The sequence below is a fragment of the Heliangelus exortis genome, chromosome 9 (assembly GCF_036169615.1).
Source record: "Heliangelus exortis chromosome 9, bHelExo1.hap1, whole genome shotgun sequence".
Lineage (NCBI taxonomy): Eukaryota > Metazoa > Chordata > Aves > Apodiformes > Trochilidae > Heliangelus > Heliangelus exortis.
The window spans coordinates 10,493,933-10,520,832 of record NC_092430.1 but is presented as its reverse complement, the minus strand read 5'-3'; the positions used below and the strand labels follow the sequence as shown (position 1 = coordinate 10,520,832).

The 26,900-nt window shown below is 39.7% G+C and overlaps 1 protein-coding gene across 3 annotated transcripts in view; it reads right to left on the bottom strand.

The window, feature by feature from the left end:
• RYK (receptor like tyrosine kinase) overlaps positions 1 to 26,900 on the bottom strand; it is a 48,982-nt gene that overhangs the window by 9,144 nt on the left and 12,938 nt on the right. For 2 of the 3 annotated variants that reach the window (XM_071752057.1, XM_071752055.1), the window contains exons 2-9: positions 25,003 to 25,124; positions 23,179 to 23,278; positions 21,991 to 22,125; positions 19,696 to 19,752; positions 18,156 to 18,300; positions 14,493 to 14,593; positions 11,968 to 12,102; positions 10,835 to 10,921 (exon numbers count right to left, since the gene is read on the bottom strand). In XM_071752057.1, the coding sequence (XP_071608158.1) occupies positions 10,835 to 10,921; positions 11,968 to 12,102; positions 14,493 to 14,593; positions 18,156 to 18,300; positions 19,696 to 19,752; positions 21,991 to 22,125; positions 23,179 to 23,278; positions 25,003 to 25,124 (882 nt within the window). The remainder of the gene's footprint in view (positions 1 to 10,834; positions 10,922 to 11,967; positions 12,103 to 14,492; positions 14,594 to 18,155; positions 18,301 to 19,695; positions 19,753 to 21,990; positions 22,126 to 23,178; positions 23,279 to 25,002; positions 25,125 to 26,900) is intronic. The other variant, XM_071752056.1, reaches the window with a different exon arrangement.

Below are 26,900 nucleotides of genomic sequence, written 5' to 3'. Positions count from 1 at the left end.
TTACTTCCATGCTGACAAATCCTATTGATTTTTAAATATACTTATTCATTTGCTCTCTACTTGAAACACTTGACTCTTGGTAACCTTAGATATGTCTGCTGTTCTCTTCCCACCTTAAAAACAAAAAGCTACTGCTACCAACTAAAATTGAAGCATTTGTGATGATACCAGTAACCAGCAGCAATCAGAACATCATACTGGGCAGAAGTACCAAATGTTGCCTGTAAGCCTCTTCCCCACAAATAAGTTTGTGTTTCTTCCCCATGGGTCTGCTGGCAAGAAGCACCAGGGAAACTTAACTTTCTTTAAGCCAGCTCTCCCAGTCACACACTCCTCATATCTGGGTGCATTTTCTGTCCCTCCTTCCTGCTATAACTAGTACTGCAGTGTCTAGTCAGCAAGCTAGCACAGGAGAGAGACCAGCAAAGGCCAGTCCTCCTTGCTGCACCAAGATGAATTTACGTATTACAGATGAGTCAAACCAACATTTTACTGCCTTGGGAGGAAAAAGAGGAGAGGGATTTTAGAACTCATTTGCTCATTTCCCTTCCTCGTGATCTTGTCCTCCTCCCTGTATCAGCTCTGTCACCCTTTCCTAACGGAACTTCAACCCTGCAAAAGAAAGCATGACTTCTGGCCTGAGTTAGAGGAATGCACAGAAATAAGGGAAAGAAAGAACAAAGCCCAAGAGGGAGAGCATGGCCACCTCCTCAGGGCAATAGAGGGGCTCTAGCCAGAACACACAAACCAGCATTTAGCTTTCCAGATGCCCTGGAAGTGGATCCAGCTTCAGGCAGGACACAGCTCCTGCCTGAGGAGGGTTCATCAAAAGAGAAATCATGCAACTCAAGAACCTGCAAGCGACAAAACATTGGCTGGACTGAGAAAGTGCTCCTGAGCCAGGAAAAGGAATAATACCCCAAGGCAAACTACATCAAAGGCTGCTTTACCACCTCAACTCATGAGAGATTAAAAAGGAGGCATGCCTTCCCCAAAGCATACAGGCATTTAGAAAGGAGGAGATCAGGAAATGGAGGTTATAAATGCAGACAGGTCCCAGCCAGAGGCGCTCACAGCCCTAAGCACACCTGGAAACCCCTAAGGGGCATCACTGCATAAAATCCTGTATAGGTTGGAAGGACCAATGCCACCAAAAGCCCAAACACAGTGTTACAGAAGTCTTCATTAAATGTCTCCAGTTTTTACTCCAACACACAAACACATGAGAAAGAGACAGTCCTACCTATTGGACAGCAAGAGAACTTCAGTGTTTTATATGTGAAAAAGTTGATATAGAATCATTAAGATTGGAAAAGACTTCTAAGATAATCAAGTCAACCAAGTCAAGCCAACATCATCATGACTATTAAACCATGTCTTGAAGTGCTATGTCCATATGTTTTTGACATAGCACTTGCAGGAGATGGACTTCAAAGGTTGGTAAGCAGACAAGAAACCCAAGATACTACATTATTATAAATCACCCAGTGGTTAAAAAAGACAAGAACACTAAAAATAGAGGTGTAAAAGTGTATTATATGAAGTTAGAGGAATCGCCAGCTGGATACTAGTAAATAGCTCCAGTAAACATACTAATTACTTGAAGACCACAGCATCACCATCCCTCCACAGGACAAAAGGAGGAAAGAGATTACTAGATGTGAGTTTGAGATGATTACCTTGCTTATATATTCTTCGGCCCCATGCTTGCTGAACTGGTTTGCTTTTAATTGTAAGCTCCACCATGCAGTATATTGAAGCTCTAATTCAGAGGCTATTTCAAACTTGCTTTAAAATCTACAAAACAAGTTCTTCTGGTTCAGACAACACACCTCTACATCCCCTCATGCTAACACCTCATGCTAACACAGGAGAGATGACAGCCTCTCCCTTTCTGTCACACAGGGTGTTTTTTTCAGCAGGTGACAGTTATGTTTCATTGTTTTCTTTCAGCTCAGAGGCACTAGGCCATAGTTGTTGAGTACCCAAAAGGAAGATTGACTCCCATTCAAGTACATACGGAAATCTAAATCTTATCTTGTGAAACAGTCCCAGCATCCGTATTGTGTTTTCTTACCAATATTATTTCCTTGTTTTCTGTATGGAAAAAACTTGCACAACACCAACAAATTCAACACACTCAGAACAAACAATAGCAGTACAGAGCTAATCTTCCTCTGGCTTAGACTGATGCCAATTTAGACAACCCACACAATTTAATTATTGTGGTTTTGTACTAGATGTTATTCAAAACAGAATATAAATCACCACTTGCAGTTATTCTAGTCAAAGGGGGGAAAAAATTTTACCAAAATAGTGCTACTAGCAGTCCCCACTGCAATTAAACTTCTTTTCAAGTCAATTCTCTTTATTTACACAACAAGAAAACCGCATTTAAACAAACTGTCAATCCCATTTAGTATATTATAGCCACTTTTGAGCATCCAATTGACAGGTTCCTCAGATTATGAAGGTGGTGATTTTTGTAATAAAATATACTGTTGCAGAGGACCTGGTGAAACTGACCCTTCTGCATTAAAACCCACAAAAGCAATCCAGAAAAGCTACAGCATTTCTGCCTTTGAGAAAATATACAGGTCTAGAGAAAAACCAGCAACAGTTGTGATCTGGCAATTCCAGCTTGGTGAGACATTTTTATGAGGGCACACTAAGGTGAAACCTACAGATTTCGTTTTCCTGCCTAGGCCACAGCATAATCCTGTACCAAACCCATGCATCAGATCTCTAAGCATTACGTGTAAGCACTCCCACGTAGGCATTTTATTCACAGAAATGTTTGTGTAGCCACACAAAATGAGACCTGAGGCATGAGCTTGTCAAACACACAAGAATGCCCCCAGGCTTCTGCAACTCATTCTTTCTGTACTGGATCCATGAAGTCATTTGGTGTGCATGAGCACAGACACACATGCAGCTAAAGAGAGGGGAATATGGGGGAGACAGCCTCCCACAGAAATAGAAACTTCTTAAGTTTAAGAGTAGCAACTTAAAACAACAACAGAGGCAGCAATAGTCTCTCATATATTAAAAGAGTGCATCAGGAAATAGCCCCAAGTTTAATTCCAACACTCCATGGCAAGGCAGCTAGGGCTCACTGAACAATTTCAAAGCCCTAAAAAAAAAAAAAACAAAAAACAAACAAAAAAAAAACCTCAGCTTCCCTCCAACATTTTAACACTATTTGTGATTAAGAATACATCAGTGCTCAACTTATGCAGTTGCAGATCCTGAGGTGATCTAGGTCAGTGCTTCTTATGCCTGAAGGAGCTTAATCTATTTTCACAAGGCTACCACACACCAACAGTTGAGTGACTGAACAGCAAAGGCTGCAGGTCACATCAGTTCAAAGATTTAATACCCGGTAGTAATTCTAGATGTTTAATTAGGACCCAAAAGGTCCAACTTCAGAAGGTGCTTAAAGCAAGACTATTTAAGATAGATGTAAATGCATTCCAGAACTAGGGAGATGCTTCCCAAGCACTGGTTTTACCCTTTCTGTGCCAAGAACCTGGCTGTGAAATTCTACCCTAAGGCACAGAGCAAGAACAAGCTAGGATTTCAAGAAGCTTTGATATGGGTGCAAGTTTATCTCATTATATTACACTATCTGTATATACCTAGGTACAATGGGGCTTTTGGCACTACTATTTCTATACAAGAGGTCTGTCTTCCCACACAGTTCTGGCAAGCGTGATATGAGCTGAGGCCCTTCCTGGTTCATGGGGAAAAAGAGCAGCTCTTTGATTTTCACCCACTTCTAAAAGTCCATCTGCAAAACTGCATTTTAAAGTCTTTGTTCATCATTGGTCACACTCTCATGACAACATCTCTGGGAAGTTTGGGATGACATTAATATTGCAGCAGCTGGCTTGCTCCAAGACTGAGCACTCTGAACAGCAGCAGAACATCATGCTCTTCTGATAGGCTACCCCCTATTGAAAGTAAAGAGTCACTCCACACCTCAAATTACTTTTGAGAAATGAAAAGCTACAATTACCTGCATATTGCAGGGGGGTATCCGATTAGCTGGATGGCTTTTCAGAGTAACATGAAGTCAGAACTTTGAGAAACATGAAGCAGCCAAGTACAGCATTACAACTTAACAACTGTAGCATGGTTACTGAAATCTATTTCTTTAGGAGGAAGACAAAGCAGAATCTTGAAAGCAACATAACCAAAGGTTTCAGAATTGAAACGAGTCACTCCAGAGCCCTTTCACAGCCTACTATGGCAATAACACATATGTACTATGTTTATATCTAAATCCCTCTAGGGATGGTGACTCCACCACTGCCCTGGGCAGCCTGTTCAGCTTCAGGTAAGAAATGCTCCTAGTATCAACACATCCTTTTTAATTACTGCTGCTTTTGCAGAGCAATTCATTATGTAAAATTTCTCCCAAGGCAGAATTCAACCCCAGTTCAAAAAGAACAGAAACCTGAATATTGTTCTAACATTTCGGCACAAGCTCTTTGGTTCTTTGAAGCAATTCAACACTTGAAGATATCCAGAGTCCATGCCTGTTGTAAAGGCCACTTCTAATGCTGCTAGAAGACATTTCAGAACTTTCCTTCAATATAAGGGTGAACAGCTTAAGGCATGCAAACAGTCATGATCCACTCTGCTTTTTTACTGGTAGAAGGGGAAGTACATACCCCAAAATATTTACACTTTAAAACCTCAAGAAGCCCTAACAGTTTGGCAGTGACAAGTTACCATGGACACGGACAGCACATCTGATGGCTTTCAGCCTGCCACAGAAGTGAAGCCTGTCTGCGTGTTTGAAGCCTGTTTGAAGACTTGCACAGTGCATGTGCAAGTCCAGATAGCTACTAAGGCATCTGTCCTACATAGGACACTATGCTTATTCTTGTTAAAAGTTTTTCTCCTCCCATCTTGTTATCCAGGCTATTTATATTGAGGGCATCTCCTCCAATCATAATATAAAGGCTATTTATATTAAAATGCTTGTTCCACACCACAACCACATGAGTTTGTTTTCCAGAGCAAGGCAGTTCACAATTTCAGATTCAAGCTCAAACTTAAATTCTGTGATTCAACACGACACTGCTAGAACAGGGAGTGCTGTTCTGGTTTTCCTACATCACAAATACACATGCAATTTTAAACCACAGAAAAGGACAGAGAGAAGTATATGGGGACAGGGCTATTTCCCTACATAACAATAATATGAGAATCCAAGTGACAACAGCAAATAGCAACAAGTCAAATGCTCTGTGTTCAACAGTCCATTTAACTTAATGAAGCAAAAGTGTAAGTAAATATGAAGTGAAACTGGGGAAGAGAAACAACTAGTTTAATGTTTCAAAATCTACCAACAGCTGAAGGACAGCAGCAAACAAAATGAATACAAGTAATGATTCTAACTACATAAATAAAATTGTATTGTAGACTATATTGTTTGGGTTTTTTCCTCCTGCAGAAACATATGGAATAGCAAATCTTGAAATTAAGAAGTATTTAGCATTAAATACTGTACATTTAAGACATGGACTCTAACTTAAAAGTATTTTCACAAAGCAGTGCTTTTAAGAATGAACTGCCCAGAATAATAAATTAAATGCAATTTAAGAATGGTACCTTGGGATCAGCTGTGTATGTTCCAGGTTGCAGTACACTCTTATGTCTACAAGAAGGACATTGAGGGGCTGCAATGTGTCCAGAAAAGGGTCTGGGGAAGAGTCTGGAGCCCAAGTCTGACCAGGAGCAGCTGAGGGCCCTGGGGGTGTTCAGTCTGAGACAAGGCTGAGGTCTCTCTGCAACCTTCTGGCTCTCTGCAACCCCCTGAGAGGAGGTTGGAACTGGGGGGTGGGGGGAAATCATCACCATCTCTGAAGGGATTTCAAAGTGCAGACGTGGTGCTGAGGGTTCAGTGCTGCGTTAATGGTTGGACTCAAAGATGTTCATATTTTAAAAAGTATTCATGTGTGAGATAACAGAATACTGAAAGAGTCCTTTAGTGAGCTATGATCACAGGAAAAAACACCTCAAAGCTTTTGTTAAGGCTGGTAAAACAATGAAATCTTGAGAGTTAATCTTCATGCTAAGACTTTGTTTCCAATGCTTTTCATGACTGGACTGTTTTTAAACACTTTATTCATTTTTAAGTGGTTAGAAAGTGAAATGGAAGCAGTCAGGTAATCTTGAACAGCAGGATCAGTTGTTTTTAACACAAATGTATCTTGGCTGAAACATATTAAATGAGTCAGGGCTCTGCACAAGTCAAACTCACTGCGTATGTTCTTGGAATAATACAATCCCATTTGTTCTGGGGATAATTTTCTCCTACACAGGAAAAGCGCTATTAAACAAAGTGTTCTTGAAACCAAAGGTGAAAACCATGTGCTTGCTTCCTCTTCTGATGTAAGGTGACCTAGAAGATTCACATGAAAGTCTCTTTCATGCCATATAAAGGCAGAAGAGATCTGTACATCACTGGCAAGAGATCCGATGCCAGCTTTGAGAAACATGCCCAACCAAGACATTTCCCAAAAGTGAATGACTGGAAACCCATTAGAAAAGAAAGTGAAGCATTACAACCTCACAGAGCAATTCTACCATAGAGCAAGAAAGACAATGAGGAAAGCAAATGCCAGCTCAGTCTCTCATCTTTTCAACAAAGAACTTATTCAGGTTGTGTTGATCCAATATCCCAAATATAGCAGAGATGACATTCTTGTTCTTACTGGTAATGAGACACATATCTTTAATCTTCATGAACATTCACTTAAAGCAAGAATGAAGGAGAATTACTCATAGAAAAGATTAAATGTGAAAGAAGCTAAAACTTTTATGACAATGACTACCAAAGCAATACACAGTGAAATTGTGCTTTGCAAAGAACGAGACAGCCAACACTAAGGATCTGAAGGAACTATAAACAAGTGACACCTTTTGCCCACAGCTTATTCTCTGTTCTTCATAAATTCTTAAAGTTTCCAAAAAGCTGCCTCTTATTTTGCAAACTGAAGCCCTTTTTTTTTTTAAGCTCTCCTCTTTGGCCCAGACCAGTGCACATAATGGAAGGCATCCAGACACACTCTAAAGCATTAGATGATACAGCATTAAAAAAAACCCACATTATAAATTAATGTATTAAGGTAGAAGCTTTGTCACCACCTAGGGCAAGTTGCAACTTTACACTGGAGTGAAAGGAAAACCTCTTCTCAGGGATGTGGACTGGACATCTGGCACTCAGGGATGGATTCTGCCTTCAGACTTTATGTTTATATAAAAAATGCAGCATTGAGACTTCAAGAGAAGTGTCTCCAGCTTTTCAGTCATATCAATTCACAAGCTACAGAACAAGTAGTCAATAAATCAGTTGAAAAACACTTCAAAGACTTAACAAATGGCTCAGATAAAAGACCCTAGACAAATTCTGTGGTGTAGGAGAAATTAGTGAAATTGTGCTTAATAAGCAAACTCCAATCTCTTTGCCTTCTGCAACTGATGCTGCTCTATTAGGATCAAACTTGTCCTTTGAGAGTCTGACCTAATAGGTCAATCCCAGCTTGAGAAAAGGGGGAATACAATACATTCCTGGAAACTGGTCTCACAGAGTCTCTGAATGGCTTCTTTCACTTACAGAATTTCTCAGGACAAAGGTAGGCAGGTCCAGGCTTTCTCAGTTTTTAAGTATTACCGACTCCTTTAACAGCAGATCACTCTGGAAAGGGGAACAAGTACTAAGCTCAGAAAAATCATGGTTTCTTGATTTCAGTTAGCACTGTTCTGGGTGCTAATTGTAATATTATAGTAATGCTCAACACTAATCAGAGGGCTAGAAAACATCAGGAAAGTGGTAAGGGCTACTGCAGTTACTGTGATAACCAGCCAGCTATACTTGGGTTTCAATCCTTAGGGGAAAGTCTTTTTTCCTTGTTTCTTTTCCATGACCCTCAGGCTCCTTTCTTGCTTTCAGCAACAGAGACACTTAAACCAGTTTAATATTTCTCATACTCATCTCACATTCATGGTCCTGCCCTGCTCCCATGTTTCTGCCAAAACAGCAGTGTGTGTGTGGTCACAGAAGGAATGAGATCAAGGAAAAAGTCTGGTTAAGAGTACTTTTGCAGTTTTTTTTTCCAAGATTATCAAATTCCCAACTTCTTACATGATCCAGCTGCAAACACAGCTATCAAAGCCAGGATACAAAGATGAAGGTGCTTAATATTAGCACTGCAGATGAGCTGCTTTAAGGAGAAGTGTGGATGTTTATAGTTATTTTCCTAGCAACGTTCTGCTGCCCGAATCTGTATTATTCCATAGAAAAGCATCAGCAAAATTTATTATAAACTGTTTCTCCATACAGATCTTTTTTAAAGTTGAGAAATTCTCTACATACGTCAATTATGTGAAGTTGACTGTAGCCAGCAAATCTTCCATTGCAAAGTGAAGGGCAAGAAAAACCAGGGTATGTGCTGTGTCAGAGAGACAGGGTACTGCAAGGAAGAAATGCAGCTTGAAGAGAGAATGAGAAGGTCCATTTCAGTAGAACAAATAATAAGTGGTGATGAGAGGCAGCTTAATTAAGATCTGTTCTCACAAACTGTTGTCTTGTCATTTAAGCTCATGCTATAAAGAGTAACCATGCTTGCATAGTGCTGTACAGACATCAGACTGCCCCAGCTCACAAAAATTTTGGGGCTCACAAGAGCCATAGCATTTGTTGATTCTCAACCAAGGCAAAGAACCACCAAGTAACAGGGAAGAGGATGCCGGGTTAAGGTAAGACTGGTGAATGATGTCCCAAGTCAGAATGCCTCATCATACACAGAGGAGCACCAGGCTCATGTGATAAAGGAGAAGTCTTATGGAAACTCTGTTAAACAAAAGCAAGACAACAGTCAGAACTGTTTGGCAGGGAAGGGAAAACAGAAAAGTGCAGAATTTGGGAAAAGTTCCCAAAAGACTGAAAAGAAGCATACTTTTTCTTTTAATTGAGGATGCTCCTTGCTAGAAGCCATGACCAAAAAAAATACTTTACTTATGAGTACCCACTGCTTTTTTTTTTTTTTTTTAAGGCTATGATTGCTTCAGATGACAGAATTCTAGCTACCATCATCATACTAAATGGTAGCTATCAGCATCTTCCAAAGAGACAACATATCTACTCTTTGGAAGCCCTCTCTGGACTCAGCAGGGATGAAAAGTGCTACAGATTGAAAGTGTATCATCTTGGAGGCACTCCTGAAGAAATAATGGAAGTATCTTGTGATTAAGAGAGTAATGTCACCCTGAATCTAGGGACACCCACAAGGATGTGCAAGAGGAAAGAGCAGGACAAGGGACAGCAGCAAATCCTCCCTGTTCAGACCCCTGTGAACCCCAATAGCAGGCACACAAGCAGCTTGCCCAGAACACAGATCCAGGTCTGCTGGCATGATCCATGCTGAGACAGATTTGATCAGAGGCTGCCCTCCTGCTGCCCACAAAACACTACATTGACACCCATCCCACCACGGTGGAGGGACCTTGCAGTTGAAGAAGTCTGGTCTGACAAGGAAGTAAGGGTTTGTGCAGCAGGAAAGGAGGCTAAGCTCACACTGCCTGTGTTCTGCTACTTACAGCTGGTACCTGGCCTGTAGTACTGTTGATAAGTTGAACCTTTTGAAGTTCAACATACTTTGTCAGAGCAGCAGGTATTTTTCAGGCACTGACCTGTCTCCAGACCACGCTCCTAGGCCTCCATAAATGTCCAGCTGAAGAATGCAACAGCATTCATCTGAAACTGCCACTTCAGATTAGCTCAAGAAATAAGGACCTCTTTTCAGCTACTGTTATTCCAACTCAAACTGACTTGCAGAAATTTCTCCCCTTAAAGTGAGACCAGTCTATTTCTAAGTGACTTTCCACCTAGTTGTATTATTACAAGCATCTCATTGTCTGAGAACTATACCAAGAACAACAGATTACTTTCTTTAAGCACTTTTTTTTCTTTAAAATGGGCACTAGAAAGATTCAACAACAACAAAATTTAACAGTTTCACTCATTCCCACTTTCTTCTTTAAAATAATTAACTTTAAAAATTGCTAGCCAGGCAGAAAATGTAAAAACCAGTTGAAATTCTAATAGAAACCTGATTAATTTTTTTAAAGAAAGAATTAAAGCCTGCATAATATGCCCAAATGAAAAGAAAATAACTGCTGAGGCAACTACTGTGCAAAGAATGCAGCAAAGCTGTTGTGAGCTACTTAAAATGATGAGTGCAGAGGAAGGGATATACGTAGGATACATGTAATATATATTTAGGATGCATATAGCTTTTTTCAGCTACACTTACCTGCTTTTTTTAAGAATATCACAATTGAAAGCACTCCAAGAACATATTTCTTGACCAAGGATGTTGTATTTATATAAATTAAGTTCTAAATGGCAATTCTCATGCTTCAGTAGCAAAGTTTAAGGATCACAGAAATGATGCCCCATTTTTTGTAAAGCCATGCATGTCTATAAAAGATTTTTCAGACACATTGCAGGTGCCTTTTTCTGAAATTTGCAGGGGAATGACTGTGGGTGGACAGAACAATGACATGCTAGGGGAAAAAAGCAAATGTATTTTTTACTTAGAAGAATAATAAGCAAAAGTATTCAGGATGCAGCAAGTGAAGGCACTTGCAGAGAAAAGGTGCATTTTTCTTCCATATAAGATTTCTGGCTGCATCAAAATTACTTCTGCTTTTAAAGTAGTAGCCATTTGCATATTTTGGGGAGGAGGGGTTTGTTTTTAAGGACTTGTTACACTCAGTGTGCATGGGACACAAAACCCCTTCCTTTTTGTAAACATACCTTTAACAGTTTTGACAAAAACTTGTTTCTCTTTATTGGGGTCTTTTTCTTCTATAAGGATCCCATGGAAAATGCGTCCAAACGTGCCTACGAAAAGAAGATACAGTAGGTTATTATGTGGTTAAAACACATTTAGAACATTATTCAGAAAGCACTGCCTTAAAATTTCTTGACCACAGCAGAAAGTTAGAAACAGCAGCCATTAAGTTCTACATGTCCTGTTAAGTCAACAATATAAAATCCAACCACCTCTCCAGCACCAGGTGGATTTAGAACTACACACAATAAATGCCAGAAGTTTTAGATAACTAAAACTCATGGCCCCAAGCATGAGAGTGAACTAATGAGAGCAGCAGAAACCAATTAAAATAACTAGACATACTGATGATGGGTTTATTTTGCAGCAAATATTTATTTGCAAAGCATTTAGCAGTTCTACCTTCTAAGAGTATCTTGAGATCTCTAGCTTTGAGAAGCTGTATTGCTCATCAGGCTCAGGGAACCCAGACTTGAAATATTTCTTTACTGCTGTGTCTTCAAGTCTGTTTCCCAAATTCAGCATCAACAAGAGCCAGTGAATGTTGTGCACAAACACTTGCAAAGTAAACACTAAGTGACACAAAAGAATCAAGTAATCTCTGAAGTTTTCATAATATATCTGTAAATGTTGCACCTGCTGATTACATTTCCAAATCAGAAGCTATGAAATTGAGATGAGTTTAGATGACTGAGGTTTTTGTGGGCTTTAGGATTTTGACTTTTTTTTTTGTTTTACTGCTCTTCTACAGTAACTTACAAAAGTGAGTTATTTGCCACTTACAACCCCCCAACTGATTACTTAATTCCTGAGGCATTTAAACTTTACCTTTATTTAAAGGACCAGATTATTAAGACAGACAAACTGAATGATTTACTAAGCACAGTTAGTCACTCCCCTGCTCTAAGGAATTCCGAAAACTGCTTTCCTCACCCCCACACCCCAAATGCAAACATCATTCATCATTCTTCTCCTCCACCAAAGTTATGGAGATCAATAACATCATCCATGGGTAATTTCAGAAAAATCCAACTATAAAATATTATATAGTTATACACCACATTGTAGCCAACAGGCATCCGAGTCCGGGAAATACCTTCTTGGAGCACATCTTTAAGAGTGATCCTCTCCCTGGAGATGGCTATGTCCTTCACTTTAGCTTTTGCTTCCATGAGAGTGACACTTTTAAGATCATTCTTCTCTATCCGTAGTGTAGGATAACCTGAGGAGCCAGCAGAGCCAAACAAACCAATATAAATACCCTTACAATGAGAACACAAGCACAGTGCTTCACGTCAGCACCATCTACAGGTATGAAGACACGCAAGCAGCATGTACTTATATCTTAATCTTGAAAAGATCAGAGTATTAAAACAACAACACGAGTCATGTAAATGTAATTATCTGCGGGGAGGGGAATGGGACAGGAATTCTCTATAGTGTCATGCAATGAAGTCTCATTATTAACACCAAGTAAATAAAGCTCCTCCTTGCATACTGAAGCTGATGAACACCACACGGCACTCCCCTGCCAACAAGGAAATCAAGGTCACTGCCAGCTACAGAAGCCTTGCTGGTAGTGAGAAAGATGCCTAACCAAAACTACCAGTGCCCTCTTCTGGCACTTGTAGACATTTAGATACACTAAGAATCAGAAAGGCCTGAATATTTTTGTACAAGTTCATAAATCACTAAGGAAAAATCTTGAGAATTACTTTGATTATATTCTTTTTAAATTTTATTTAAACATTACTGAAAACAAGGTTAAGACTGTGGAAGGACTCAGAATGTTCTTCCTGTTTATTTTGTGCATTCAACATTTTTACTCCTTATATTTGCTTTCACTATTCCCTGTGCTACTTGGGGTGAGAGGAAACAGGAAAGAAACATTCTGAAACACCAGGGACTGACCACAGCAAACAGGTGCCATTTAGGTACTACCTAGAGGTGGCTACCACACTCATCAAGGTGAGGAGAGTTTCATCACCACCATATGCTTGGTTTGCAGGTGACTCATGACAAGTCCTCCTCTCCCCATTTGCCAGATGTCCAGTAATGAGTTTCCATGGCTAATATTTAAATTAACCCAACAGTGACACTTAAAGGGCTCAACCTAAAAAAGAGAGGTTGATAGGACACCAAAAACATAATGTGATCTAGGACACAAGATGCAAAATAAAAAGGCTGGGGAAGGACTTCTGCTGGATAGTGGGAAAAACAGCTCAAGAATTGGTTTCATGGTTAGATCTCATCCCAACTCCACAGAAAGGATTTTTATCTTTATTTTATTTTTTTTTTTAAATTAACATTTCTACCAAATAAATTTTAAAGGCAGCTTTTTGCAAGAAAAAGATGAACTCAGATGACAAAAAAGATTCTCCCCCTGCCTTTTTCTTTTTTTAAGGGAGATACAGTACAATTTAGAAAAGAGCCCAAACTTTTTTACCTAAGTACTCTCAGGTAAATGCCTGCATCCACATGGGGAGGGAAGAAAAAGGAAAACACAATAGGACTGAACAGTCATCACGACATTTGTGCTCCCACTTGTACGGGGATGGTCTGTATCCCTGCTAAGTGCAATCAGAAAAAGACTTTGAGGTCTTCTTGAAAAAAGAAAACCAAGTCATGAATCATTATTTTTACCTAGCTCTAAGCAATGGATCTACATGGACATTTCTACTCATTAGATTAATACAAAACTATTGAGCTTTACAGAACAGAAAACCACAGGTGGTAGTAGATGACAACAGGAGCCATTTAATTTACAATTTCTGAGAAGGTCATTAGTGCCAGGCTACTATTTCAGCTCGGCAGTTCCCAGTTTACTGAGGAAATAAAAGCAATTTGAGTTTAACTGAGAGACAGTTTGTTCCTCTGGATGGGCTACCCCATTTTGTCACTTCATAATATAAACCCTTCCCTCACTTTTGGTCTTTTAAAGCAGGCTCTCCAGCTTAAGCCAATTTGGGCTAAGTGCTGATTTCTTCCAATTCTCAGTCAGGTAGACACATCCCCTCTAAGCACCAATCTTGGTGCTCGCAGAGCTAGGCTGCCAGCCAGTTCAGAGACTCAAGTCAACCAAAAACCCATCACTCTACAGAAGAAGTCAGGTTTTTGCTGGCGCAGCTCCCTGAGACATCTTCCAGCCTAGAAACCCAAGTGCCAGCACAAAGGGGAAGGCTCATGATCTGCCAAGGAACTGTACACCCAGAGCCTCCCTACATTGCTGTGTTTCCCTCCCTTCTGAATAGTCCCTTCCCTGGATATTTCTCCACTAGAGAAGACAAGACAACGATTGGAGGAGTAAACACTCTGCAGGTAACAAAACTTCCATGATTTTAATCCGAATTAGCACAAAACTGGTATCAGCCTACCACAAAGTATATAAACCACCTTTCCTTTTAATTCACTTGCTCTTAGTAACTACTTAATGTTCTTTCAAGAAGAGATGCAAACAAGAAGAAATCACAAATATATCACCCTTTTTAAGCTTTTTCCCTGCTGATTTCCTTTGCAGATTGTAGGAATAAGATGAAAAGACAGCGATGAGAGCCCTACTACCAAACCCTCTGGCTGTGTTTGAGGGTCTGTTGAAGGGTCTGTAATTAGATTAACACTTACTGGTCACTGGCGTTGCATTGTTTGGTGTGTCAGCTCGCAAGTACTGTGTTGTCTGTGTGGAAGGTTGGGACAAACCTTGTGAGCTACTGCTGTCACTAATGCTGTTTTAAAACAAAAATGGACATGAACATGACTGCTTCCCACTGTAATAAATTCAGAATTAAAGTATCAAAATTAACAGGCTATACTCTGAAAGAATGGCATTATTAAAGTCCCACATATTAAAATATACTTCTGGTAATTCAGAAATCTTAGCGCTTCCATCCTGTTCCGCATGAACAACTTCCTCAGCCTTATTTTGCAGAATTTGCTCTCTTTTCAAGCACTTTCCCCACACTTTTGAAAGAAGAAGAAAAAAAAAAAGTGACAAAACATTCATTGCAAGAACTACCCTCTCATATCAAGAAGAACAAAATTATTTCGTTCCAGAGAAGACTTGTATGTGTTTGTTTCATGGTACCAACATCCCACTGACAACCAGTAACAACTACACATCTTACAAAGCAGCAGCCAGAGCCAAAGGGAGAGGTACCCTGCACAGCTTAACCAGAGTTTTCAGACAGTCATCTCTTGCTTGCTTTGGGCATACCCACTACTAGCTATACCCAGTGCCCTTTAGTGCCCTTTAGTTTCTGTGCTAGAGCAAATAAATATCTAAAAGATATTCCCTGGTTTACCAGGGCAGACAGTTGTTTGCCTTATCCTGCTGTACCTCTCACAGTTCCTTTTCACATAGCAAAATGCTCTAAGCCTACTTTGTCATTCCTCTCTCTAAGGACACTTGCTGCTTCTTCCAGAGCCACCTACAATGTGCTTTTGAAATATCTTCATGTAGAAGAACCAGAGCTGCACACAGTATTCAAGAAACATAACTTAAAGCACAGCAGGATGTTTTCTAACAAAAGGCTATAAAAAGACATTGTCGCTGCTGTAGCAGCCTAAAGACAGGTGAGAGAGTTTGTACTACCTGGTATCAGCTCAGATGGCTCAGCTGGAAAGTTTTTTGATCTCCATCCATATGCACACAAACATCTTTCCCTTTTTTAAACTTCGAAAAGCTTCTCCATTTCTCCTGACTGTGCTGGCAGAACAAAAAGACTGGTTTGGGGTATAACCCTCTGCCTTGCCAAGTGATCAACATGTTGTTTGCTTCTTGGGCTGCTACCAAGTACTAACCAAGCAGTGCCAACCATCCTTGTAGGATTTTTAGACATGCTTGGTGATGCCCTCAAGGACCACTGACTGTTACTTTTGAAGTAAACCTTCCTTTAAAAAAAAACAGAAAGCCAAGTCAATTCTTCCCCATTATGCCATAACCACAGATGCACCTAGTAAATTCTTTCTTTAGAAGAGTTTAGTACACAATACAAACATCAAGCTTACTGATTTATAGTTCTCTCTGGAAACCTTTTTTGAAGTTATTTCCATATTTATTGTCTTCCAGGTTTAGGGTTCCAGAACAGTTTTTAGCATGAGGTTAAAAGCCACTGTTGGTCATCTAGCTACTCCATTTTAACTGCCGTTAGAGCTTTTAAATTTATGTTCTCTGGTGCTAGCAACTTATTATTGGTTACTTTAGCTGTTTGCATTACTACCTGTACAAGCTGCGTTTATTTTTTTTTTTTTTAGGTTTAACTTGCTCCTATTTATGAGCTTGCTTAGTTTACTCGCATACTATGTCAGCTTTCAGACCAATGCCTTCTTGCTTCTCATAACCTCCATTATCCTGCTGTCAAGCCATGCCAATTATCTTTGTCACTCTTTCAAGTGCCTTTGATAGGAGGTATGCAAGTATTCATTCTGAACTTTCAATACAATGTTCTTAAATGGTCCATGTGCTGCCTGTAAACTCAGTTGCCTGTTTTTAGCTTCCATTTAACAACCTTCCTTGCTTTAGTTTGGTTCTGGTTTTTGAAATTAAGAGCAAAGGCAGTGGGTATTTAAGCCACTGTTGCTCCTGGGAGGTTGTTAACTCTAATGATGTTATTGTTGATTCAGAACCCTTTACAGCAACATTTTGAGCATGTTTCTCAAAACTAAACCAAAAGCTGTTTCTTCTCTTACAAGTTCCCTAGTTGCTACATTAAGCTGCCACCAGTCATCTGCAAGGCTGGTGCATAACATTGAAGCTAAATTATAACACTGAACCAGTTTCTGAACCAAGCCCTGAAACATCACCTGAGAGTGTCTTTGCTGGCTCCTCTGCATGCAGCCAGTTCTGAAAACATAACTCCACAGAACCTGATTTTTAGGCACATTTTGCCCCTCTTACACTTCTGCTATGACACTAGTCAACCACAGTTCTTACCCAGAACTCCATCCAAGTTTGTCAGGTCAGGCAACCCTTGGGCTCAAAAAAAATTCACTATATGGCTCTCCAAAGAACCCAATCTGCACAGACTTCACAGAAATTATCAGAAGGCCACATACTAGTTTAGAGCAATTTCTTTAATACCAGCAAACCACAGAGTATTATCATCAAGACCAATTTTTAGCTTGTATCAGTACAATGGAATCAGTACAATGGAATGGATGAAAGGACATTTCATCACACTATTAGGCTGAAACAGTCTCTCAAATAACTGATAGATGAGACTATCCCCACGCTCTATAAAAGGTCAGGCTTTTCCTATCTGAAGTAAAGCAAGCTGCACATCCTTTAACACCTTCTATTGGCTAAAAACCTTCAGGAGACAATTAGGCACAAATGAATTTAGGAAATCTGACAAGTAATTTGGTTAGGTAATTAGACTCTGAGAAACCATTACTAAATTGTTTTTACCATTACTACTTCCTACACCGGCACTCACAAAACCCAAGTGGTCTATGGGCACCAGAGAAGTAAATGGAAGAAAGAAACCCTCAAAGAAACAGATGAATGGATAGAGAGGAAGATGAAAAGATGGAGCTACTCTGAGAAGCTGCAGGCAGGAACAGAAAGTGCTCGAGATACCCTTCCAATAGGGGTGACCACCCACAGGCCAAACTGTTTTGTGAAGTATTCAGTTTCCACATTGCCTGCTTCTGAACAGTTGCACCTGATGCAGCTTGTTCACACAGCCTCAGCCCACCTACTTTTTGAGTTAATCCCCTCTCAGCTGACCATATTGCCCTTGGATTCAGGTTACAAGGCTTTTTTGCATGGATGTGGCAATTCGGTTTTTCCGGACTGAATATACATTTGAGAGCAAGCCCATTTGTAGTTTTATAACTGAGCAGTCGCAAGCCTCGGACTTTACCCTAAGGTCAAAGTGAATATTGGTAAATCAATCAAAATAGAGAAAACTGAAATTCAATCTCCTGTAGCAGTAAAAATCAAGTATTTTCAGCATGCGCAGGTATCTATCGAATTTTCCTTCAATCTTTAATATCCCCGTAGATCTGATTCTGTCCAGATTTCCCCACTGTGTGACCCTCACACAAGTGTTCTGGCAAAAACCCAACAGCCACAACCCTCCCACCCCATAAACAGTGGAACACCTGCAACTGCTGCTTTTCTGCAGTACAGCACTTATCAGAACTCTACACAGGTAGTAATTGTCAAAGCTTGACATCAAGAGCAGAAACTGCAAGCTGCTACAGAATGCTTATTCTGAGACCAGAACTCCCACAGATCTGGGCAAACATGTCCTAAGAATACACTTGAAAAGCTGTAATACATACCTGTCATCCAACTCTATCCTTTTCATGCTGTGAAGATGCAAGACAGCTAATATTATTGCCACCAGGAATATAACAGCACAGCACACGCCTACACTGATGTAAAACACACGGGTAGAAGTGGTGGGAGCTGCATTTACAGGATCAACTGAAAGGGAAATGTGAAACATTACTGAACCTTTCTAAAAATAAAATAAAAACCAACCAAACAAAAAGCCCTGAAAAAGATGCGAACAAAACCTCCAACAAACAACATTTTGTTAGTTCCCAGCAGGCTGATGTGGCAGGAGGTCAGTGCTGCTGTCCCCAGCCTCACTCCTGGTGCCCTGACACCCACAAAGAGCGGGGCTGGAGCCAGCTCAGAGGAACAGACTCTGGGAACCTCCAGAGAAGTGAGCATCACAAATAGGGCAGTTTGGGGCAGTTTGCTGGCAGGGCCCAGCAAGCCACTCAATGCCTTGATTTATTTCCTAGGACAAAAGGAAGGTTCCTACTGAAGGAAAAAACGCTATCCAGGAATCTTCCAAAACGGTCTTTTTGGTCCTGCTGTTTCTACCTCACACAATCCCTTGACTCCCATGTCCCTTCCAAGCTGAAAACAGGGTAGCAGCATGGCCAAACCCAGCCTCTGGCTCAGTCCCATCACCACTGGTGGCACGGACTTGTTAGTGGGGCTGTAGGAGCAGGAGACACACACCAACAGATTAAATAAAATGAAACCAACACCTAGGTGCAGGATACTAGTGGTGCTTGCTCACTAACCAAAATGTGCCAGAGCACACAAACTCTGCTTCCCCTTCTAATTTTAGGCTATGACAGGTAGATTATGGCCCCCTGACCTGCATCTTAAAGCAGCAGCATATACAGGACAGTTAATCCTCTCTTTCAAAAGAATCTCAACTGCAGTAACTTGGGGCAAAGTTCTGCCATTTAACCTTGGCAGCAGAAGACTGCTGTGCTGGCCTTCAGCCTGTGCCACCAGCAACATGAGCAAAGGCACTAAAGGCACCAAGACATGGTAGCCTGTACCATCCCCAATTTTAACTCCTGCATCATTGAGAGCAATTGTTCTGCAAGAGGCAGTGGGTGGCAAAGAGAAAACCAAGCAATGCACTTCACCACTGTTTAAAAAAGCATTTTGGCAAAACTGTTTACGTGTGGGGTCACCACAGAGGCTGAGCACAGTCAGTCAATGGTATTTCCAGCTAGAAAAGGAGTGAGAAAAAGAAACCGCCTCATCCAACACTGACAAGTCACACCCGCAAACCAGACAGGTCCTGAAGTGACAAAAATAGATCAGAGTCATGTACCGAAACCAGAGCTCCCAAGATGTGGTAAAAGAAACCATTGTTAGGAGACTCAAAATAGTTTGGTTTTTTTTTCCCTTCATTACCACACATTTCTAGTTAAAATAATTAATTACCAAAAAATCCCACTAAAATGCTGGGTATGGTACAGACTACACGGCTACTCTTCACAGGGAACACTATGGAACCAGAAAGAACATCACAGGTTTTTCATTTTCACACTCAGAACTACTTACAGATAGCCTTGCTGCTGTTTTTGTCAGATGTTGGAGATTTTACTTCTGGTTCAGGCTCTAAATTGAAGAGAGGAAATGATTAAGCTTGGTACACAAATATTGTTGTAGTCCTTCACAGGCAGGCAGTTGCCTCATTTGTGGAAAATCAAATCTGCTTTTCAAGTGAGCTCACATAAGAACTATTGTTATCTCTAAATTGCCATTTTAAATACCTGACCACTGCATAGTACAAATATATATATATATATACTTCTTTAAGACATTTAAGTCTTAAGATATATTTCACCATCAATACATACATCCATTAAGGCCATGCTCAGCCCTGCTGAATCTACCTACCTCAAAAAACCCTCTGGGGCTTGTCCACCAAAGTCCAAAGCAGCAGATGGTAGAAAGAGGAGGTACAGAGTATGTGAGCGTATACTAAGACACACAAAGACCTCACAGAATTAGTTACTACAGGATAGAAAATAATTTCCTGAATGCTCAGTCAATACTACCCTCAGATTCTGCCACAAATTCTAATCCTACTCCTTTTAGGAAAAAGTTAAGAGATGCAGCCAGGGGCACTGTGCCTTCTCAGCTGATACTACCATCATGAGCATTTTAAAACTGAAGGATGAAAAAGATAATGTCTAATTACTCAGAAAAACAGAGCAAAAGGCACAAGGACAATGCTCAGGCTGATGTATGAAAATGATCCTTTAGAAAGGGGATAAACCCCCATGAAGTGTACAAGCCTGATCACTTCAAGGAGCAGTGGGAAAGCAGGCTATAGAGATGACTTCAGACAAACTTCCCTGAGGATCTGCACGCAATGGAGGCAACAGAAGGGATTTCTGTGGCTGTAAAGGTACAGACCCACATGCACATCACCCTGTGTACTCTCTGCTGTGAGGAGTTGCTTCCTTCCTACCATGGCACCTTCCAGTCCTTGATATGCCAGTGCAGCCCAATAAACTTGTGAGAAAGTAATCCAGGGAAGGGGGAGGGAATATATGAAGTTTGGGGGTTTTTTTTTCCCCTCTTAAATTTTAGAAGGAACTATTACAAATGCCTTGAGCAAAATCACTGGCAAGTTCCAGCATATTTTTAACTTAGGCACTAAATTAAATCAGAAATCCCCAGATGCTGTAAACCAATCAACTAAACGCACATCACAAAGAAGTCATTGACATTTTTATGAACCCAAAGAAACATGATCTTTGTAAGAGAGTCACTTCCTAAGCTATGCAGAAGTGATTATCTCACACACGCAGATAACTGTGGGGTGCCTGTGGAAACCTCTACACATTGAGCAGCTTAGTAAGCTATGAATGCCAAAGCAGTGCTGACTTCCTCACTGAGATAATTTGAAAAAGTACCTTTCCTTCAAAACATTATCAGCAGGACCTCCACTTTCACTAGAAACACTTCAAATTAAGAATGATCTTCCCACTGCATCAAAACAAGGAACATGAGTATCACAACATCACATGCTTAAAAACAAAAAAACTTGGCTAGCTCACTCACACCTTCCATCAGGACATCCCTTGACATTCATACTGGAGAGAAGTGACAAACTCCCCTCTGAAAAACCACCTGCTGTCCTCAAAAGCTTGAAGTAAACAAAACAGAGCCAGGACGAACAGGTAAACGAGGGTAGCCACCCTCAAATTCTGCCCAAGAACAGGATACCAGAGCCATTTTGAAGGGGTGCACAGTTTTTGAAATTCTTCAAAATAATTTTCTTCTGAAACCTATGAAAATGCTTCTAAAGAAGCAGCAACAGGAAACAGTTCCTGCTAGACAACAATAAGTTGTGCTTGCAGATTCCAAGGTCAAAATGCAGGAGTTAATTTGGGATTTCTGAAATCAGCATTACCTACCAAGATCATTTTGCACAGTAAGTCTGGAAGACTAATATCTGCTTAGACTTCTTAAATAGCCAGTTTTATCTTATTCTATAAACTAAGTATAGTTGTTAATTTTTAGAACAATACGAATATTCAGTTTTGAGGCAAATAGTTTCTTCTTCCAAGCACAAGAGAGAAAATGCTTCGAAAATGCTTTTTGCTATATATGTGAAAAGATCAGTTAATGCAGCAGAAAATGTGGGGAATTTGTCATCCATTCGATTTTGCTTCTACCAAAAGTCCCCAATTTGCATCTGAACAGCAGAATTTTACCTGGTTTCTTCTTCAACATTCACCTGGGGGACTGCTAATCATGTCCTGGATCATACACCTTCCCACTCCTTTTGTCTATCATACATTAACACTAAAAGCTTAACATTTGAAACTTAAGAAGTCTTACTTCTATAGCACATTTTCCTTCGTTTGAAATTTAAAACTGTGATGTTTTTGGATGAATTTAGCGTCAAGTTGAGCTGCATTAGTATTGTGACATCCGAGTCAAGCCTGCCAGTGCAGGAGAGTTCCACACGAAACACTGCAAAGAGAGAACAAAGAGGCATTACAGTTTCATCCCAGCACTTTTCAAACGTTGTGATGAAACACTATTAAGTGATAATGTTATTTTTCAATGTTTTTAAAGGACTTGCTATTAAGAAATATTTTAGCCTTCAAGCTTTGTAATTTCAGGCAAGTATTACACTTTTTAATTACTTTATGTGAATTAAATTACAAATTTACTGATTACTAAAATCATCTCTGTAGAAAAATGACTATTAGCCATATATTAGCTTTGGAATTTCTCTTTCTGTGACAAGAGAAATGTCTTACCCCAGAAAACCAGAAAAATCTGCTTTCCTTGTTGCTGTTTCAGATGCTATAGTTAGCTTTTTTACAAGCACTGAGCTTAAATATTTTGGTCTCTGCAAATCTGACCAGAATCAAAGGAAGTAGTATGAGCTAATTTACTTTCTAATTTATATACCAGCATTATGTATGCCAATAGAGCAGACACAAGCCTAATTCCCTGGTGTCTGCTTGCACAAAAAAAGTGGTAAAAAATCATGCAAGGGAATTGTGATCATTTGCACATTTCCTGAAACAATTATCAATGTTTCCAGTCTAGATCCTATGGAGGGGCAAATACATATTCAAAATAGCTTCCTCAGTTTTAAAATCTTACCATAAACACTTTAATGTATTAACACCTCCCACACGTCTTGAAATGTAATCTCTAAAGGCCATAAAAATGAAAAGGCATGGATTTTAAAATGCTAATTTCTAATTATCATTGTTGAAAGGGAACAGGAACCTTGTGTGTGTAAATACATATAAAAGAAAGGTCATGTTAACTTCCCAGGAAAACCTCTTTCAGCAAACGAGGGGAGAATATTACTCTTAGACTAAAGAGTCCCAGTCTTTGATTTCCTTTGAGCTATTTCATAATTGTTGCACAAGAATGATGAAAATTCTATGTTTAGTACAGAAAAATTACACACCCAACACTATACACATTTTGAAAAAAAAAAAAAAAAGTACTGTTAGCAACAGCACCAGCTGTATAAGGTTCAGAGGTGGGGAGTCTGTTTACCTGAAAGGGTGCGAGGAACTTCTCCTTGTAGAGAAATGTTGGCCTGGGGCATAGCCATGGCCATGGGATTATCTACCTGAAATCCCAGTTTGTACTCAACCTGCAACAACAGTTGGGAGGTGAAAGACATATCAAGAAATCTTTACAGTAGAAAAAATGCTACTTAACCTTTGATAGTTGTATTTTAAACTAAAAAATATATCTTATTTTCATATAATAGTGGTGGGTTTAGGTGCCCAAATGTTTCTTAAATGAAGCCTAAATATCTGACTGCTGTGACAGTTCAAATTAAAAAAAGCTAACAGAAGTCTATCTTGAAAGAATTTGTGAAACTCTGGGCCACAATTTAAAGTGCTGTATTAAAAACAGCCACCACAAACCTCACTTGCTACTAAACTTACTTGCTGAAAAACCAACTTGTTACAATTATAGGAATTCAAAAAATTCCCCTGCTCTAGTAAGTTTCATGAACTATGTAGCCAAAACTGCATACAAACCGTTTAACCATAGATTATGAGATTGTTTCCGAGATTGTTTCCACTTATGAAGTTGATTCTGCAAATACTTATTCAAAAAGGTACAGCATCTATTGTAACTAAATCCTAAATTCTTGTTGGAAAGTCATCCTTTCCCTCCACTCAGATGAAAGAATTTAGTTTCACATAGCCTCATTAATTTCTTCCCCTTCCCCCCCCAAAAAAAAAAAAATTGATAGCATAAATGCAACCTTTATTTTGCAGTGAAGATGCCAAGGGCAGAAACAGAACCCAGTTTCTGAGCTCCTATGAAGTTCACCCTATGAGCACCATCCTACAAAGTCAGCATAGATGCTGTCAATGGGTGAAATCCCAGTACCAGAAAGAGGACTCAAGTCCTCTTTCTGGTACACAAGCTCAAAAATTCCCATTCAAAATTCACAAAAGAGGCCAAAGGAAACTCAAGGCAGGGATGGTGATGCAGCTAGTTCATGGTTCAAGTTTTAAGAACAAGGCAACTCCTTTAAAAGTTCTATTTGCATGATAAGAGACTGAACTGCCTGTGAAAATGGAATATGGTATCAAGTAGTAGGGCTATCTTGTGCTGTCTCTGATATTGTTACAGGCCAAAATTCCCATCTCATAAAAAGCTGCAACTCAAAGGGAAGAACATGTGCAGAAAAAATCCTCAGAAACTGTATTGGTGGAGCTGTTCCTACTGGAGTCTTCCCTACTTAAGGGTCAGAAGAACAACCATTGCTCAAGTTTGAAAAAGAATGAACATCTGCAGAGACTAAGCAGATCATTTCATAAACAAAAATAAATTAAGTAACTGGAAATCCTTCAAAAATGTAAGAACATACACAAGCCTTATGACAGCTGAGGCTGCATGCTCCAGCTATGGTGATTAAGTGAAATAAAAATACCTTTCCATTTAATCAGGTCTTGGTAATAACATACTAGATGCTACTTTTATAGGTCCTTCTGGTCTACAAACTTATGTTTCCAGAAACTAATACACAACTGCTTTACATCTGATTTCCAGAGACCTCAGTACATGGCTGCCTCTTCTGTGTGCTCAATGCACAACCAGCAGCTTGTATGTATATAGTTTTCCAGAAGCAACAAGTGTGAAATATTTCAAAAGAGGTGCTTACACTTTCTAAAACAGGACAAGAACAGTTTGCACAGCATCTTAGCTTATTGCCTGTAACAATATATATAATTCTTTTGCACCTATCATATGCTATTTTTTGCACAGAAAAAAGCCATTAAACTATAACTGTGGGCATTACCTAAGCAATATAGATCATGTCTCAAGTACTTAAACACAGAAGGTATGCCTTACCTTGGATTTAGCATGCCAGCTGAAGTGAAGATTGTTGGTCTCAGTGGGTATTAAGAGATTGAAGGACAACGCGTAGTGATTAACCACATCATTCCTCACATAAGACAGCTCTGCATCAAGACCTGTATTGGGAAAGAAAAGAGTAAGATGGGAAAGAACAGAAGTAGTAATGCACCAGAACAAACACCTCTGAGTATTTTTAGAACCAACCAATACAGCTCCACTTGTATTAGAATGCTTTGGAAAACACTTGAGTCTCCGGTCCACAAATTCAATCGCAGGTTTAGAGATCAACACTCAGGGATGTCAGCATTAACAAGAATGCTTCAAATTCTTACAAAGCAACAATTTCAGAGAGAAAACTTAGCCTAATGAACAAGCAGAACTTGGAACCTAATGGAAAAAACATGACTTTCCATACAATCCTCAAGAAGTCATTACAGTCCCTCCAAAATGTATCCCCTTCTGGAAATCATGGGTACAGTTTTGCTCTTATTTACAACTATGTACCCTCAAACTGCATGCAATTATTGGCTTGTTAACTGCAGTAATTCCTCCTGCAGTGAACACTTTCTCCACCTTGCACTTCAAGTAAGGCAAATACACCAGCATCCTTGAACAAACCCAAACTGGTATGTAATTACTTATTCCTCCTGGAATGGCTCATTTCTTGAGTTGAGGTACAAAAGCACTATGGAATTAATCTCAGTATAACTAGATGATAACACAAAGCGCATAAGGAGAGGAGGAATGATATTTGTACACCGAGTAATATTAATATTTACTGACTACACACTGATTTCTGTGGTTTTAAATAAACTTAGATCATTGAAAGACCCACAAAACTATTTACTACAGAGCACTAAGGTTCATCTTCGGAAATCTATTGACAAGGTAAGAAAACTGAGCAAGTCGGCCACAAGCTCTGACTATGACCTAGGCAGAGGGGACTATGTTCAATTCAAGTATTTGCTGTACAACTGAGAATGTAAATAATGAAGTTATTTTTATTATGGCTATAAAGTCAGGAAAATTGGAGAGGTTGTGACTCTAAGACAGCAGCATTTAAGGAATCCTAAAGTTATTCCAAGAATCTAGGGAAACATGAAAAGGTTTTACTTTTTCAACGGAAGAAAATAACTATAAACTGTGTAGCCAAGATGCATTTGAAAAGGGAGAATTAGCTTAAGAGAAATAATTCTTCCTATTGAGTGCAAAAACTGGGCACAGATCAGTGCAAAGTGACAAGACTTCTCTTATTCCATAACTTGATTTAATCCACCTCGTTTTCAAGATGCAGAAATGCAGCCAAGACTCCTCCTCATTCTTGAGGCTGCTAACCAGTTTCACTCCTTGTGGCCTCATTAATGTCCTGAAATTTCATCAGAATTCAGGAGCATATAATCACAGATACTACGGGGTGGTGAGAGATGCATGAAAGAAACCATCTGAACAGAGTAATCCCGAGACGAAATGTTCTAACAAGATCTTGAACAGAAAAAGATGTCGGTGATGCCTTAAGTGCTGAATGAGATCAACCTCAGACAGCATATTTAAGAGTTAAGCCTTTCTTTTCCATTTTGTCCATATTTCTATTGAATAATAAACAGCAAATGCAAAGTGTTATCTACCAGTTAAACAGGGAGGAGGGGGAAGCACACTCACCAGTCCACAGCAGTTTTACTTCCAGACCATCCTTCCACACCTAATTTTTCATTCCCTTGCTGCCTCTCCCACCTCAATCCTGAATTCCTGAAGCATTTTATCTATATAATATATGGTAATTGTGCCAGCAGAGCACACAAAAAATTGCAGTTGAACCTGCCAGTCAAAAGCAGCACCTTGCCTGTGCTCTGGGCAGGCAGCCAGACAGGAAGGTGTGTTCTGCCCGACACAAA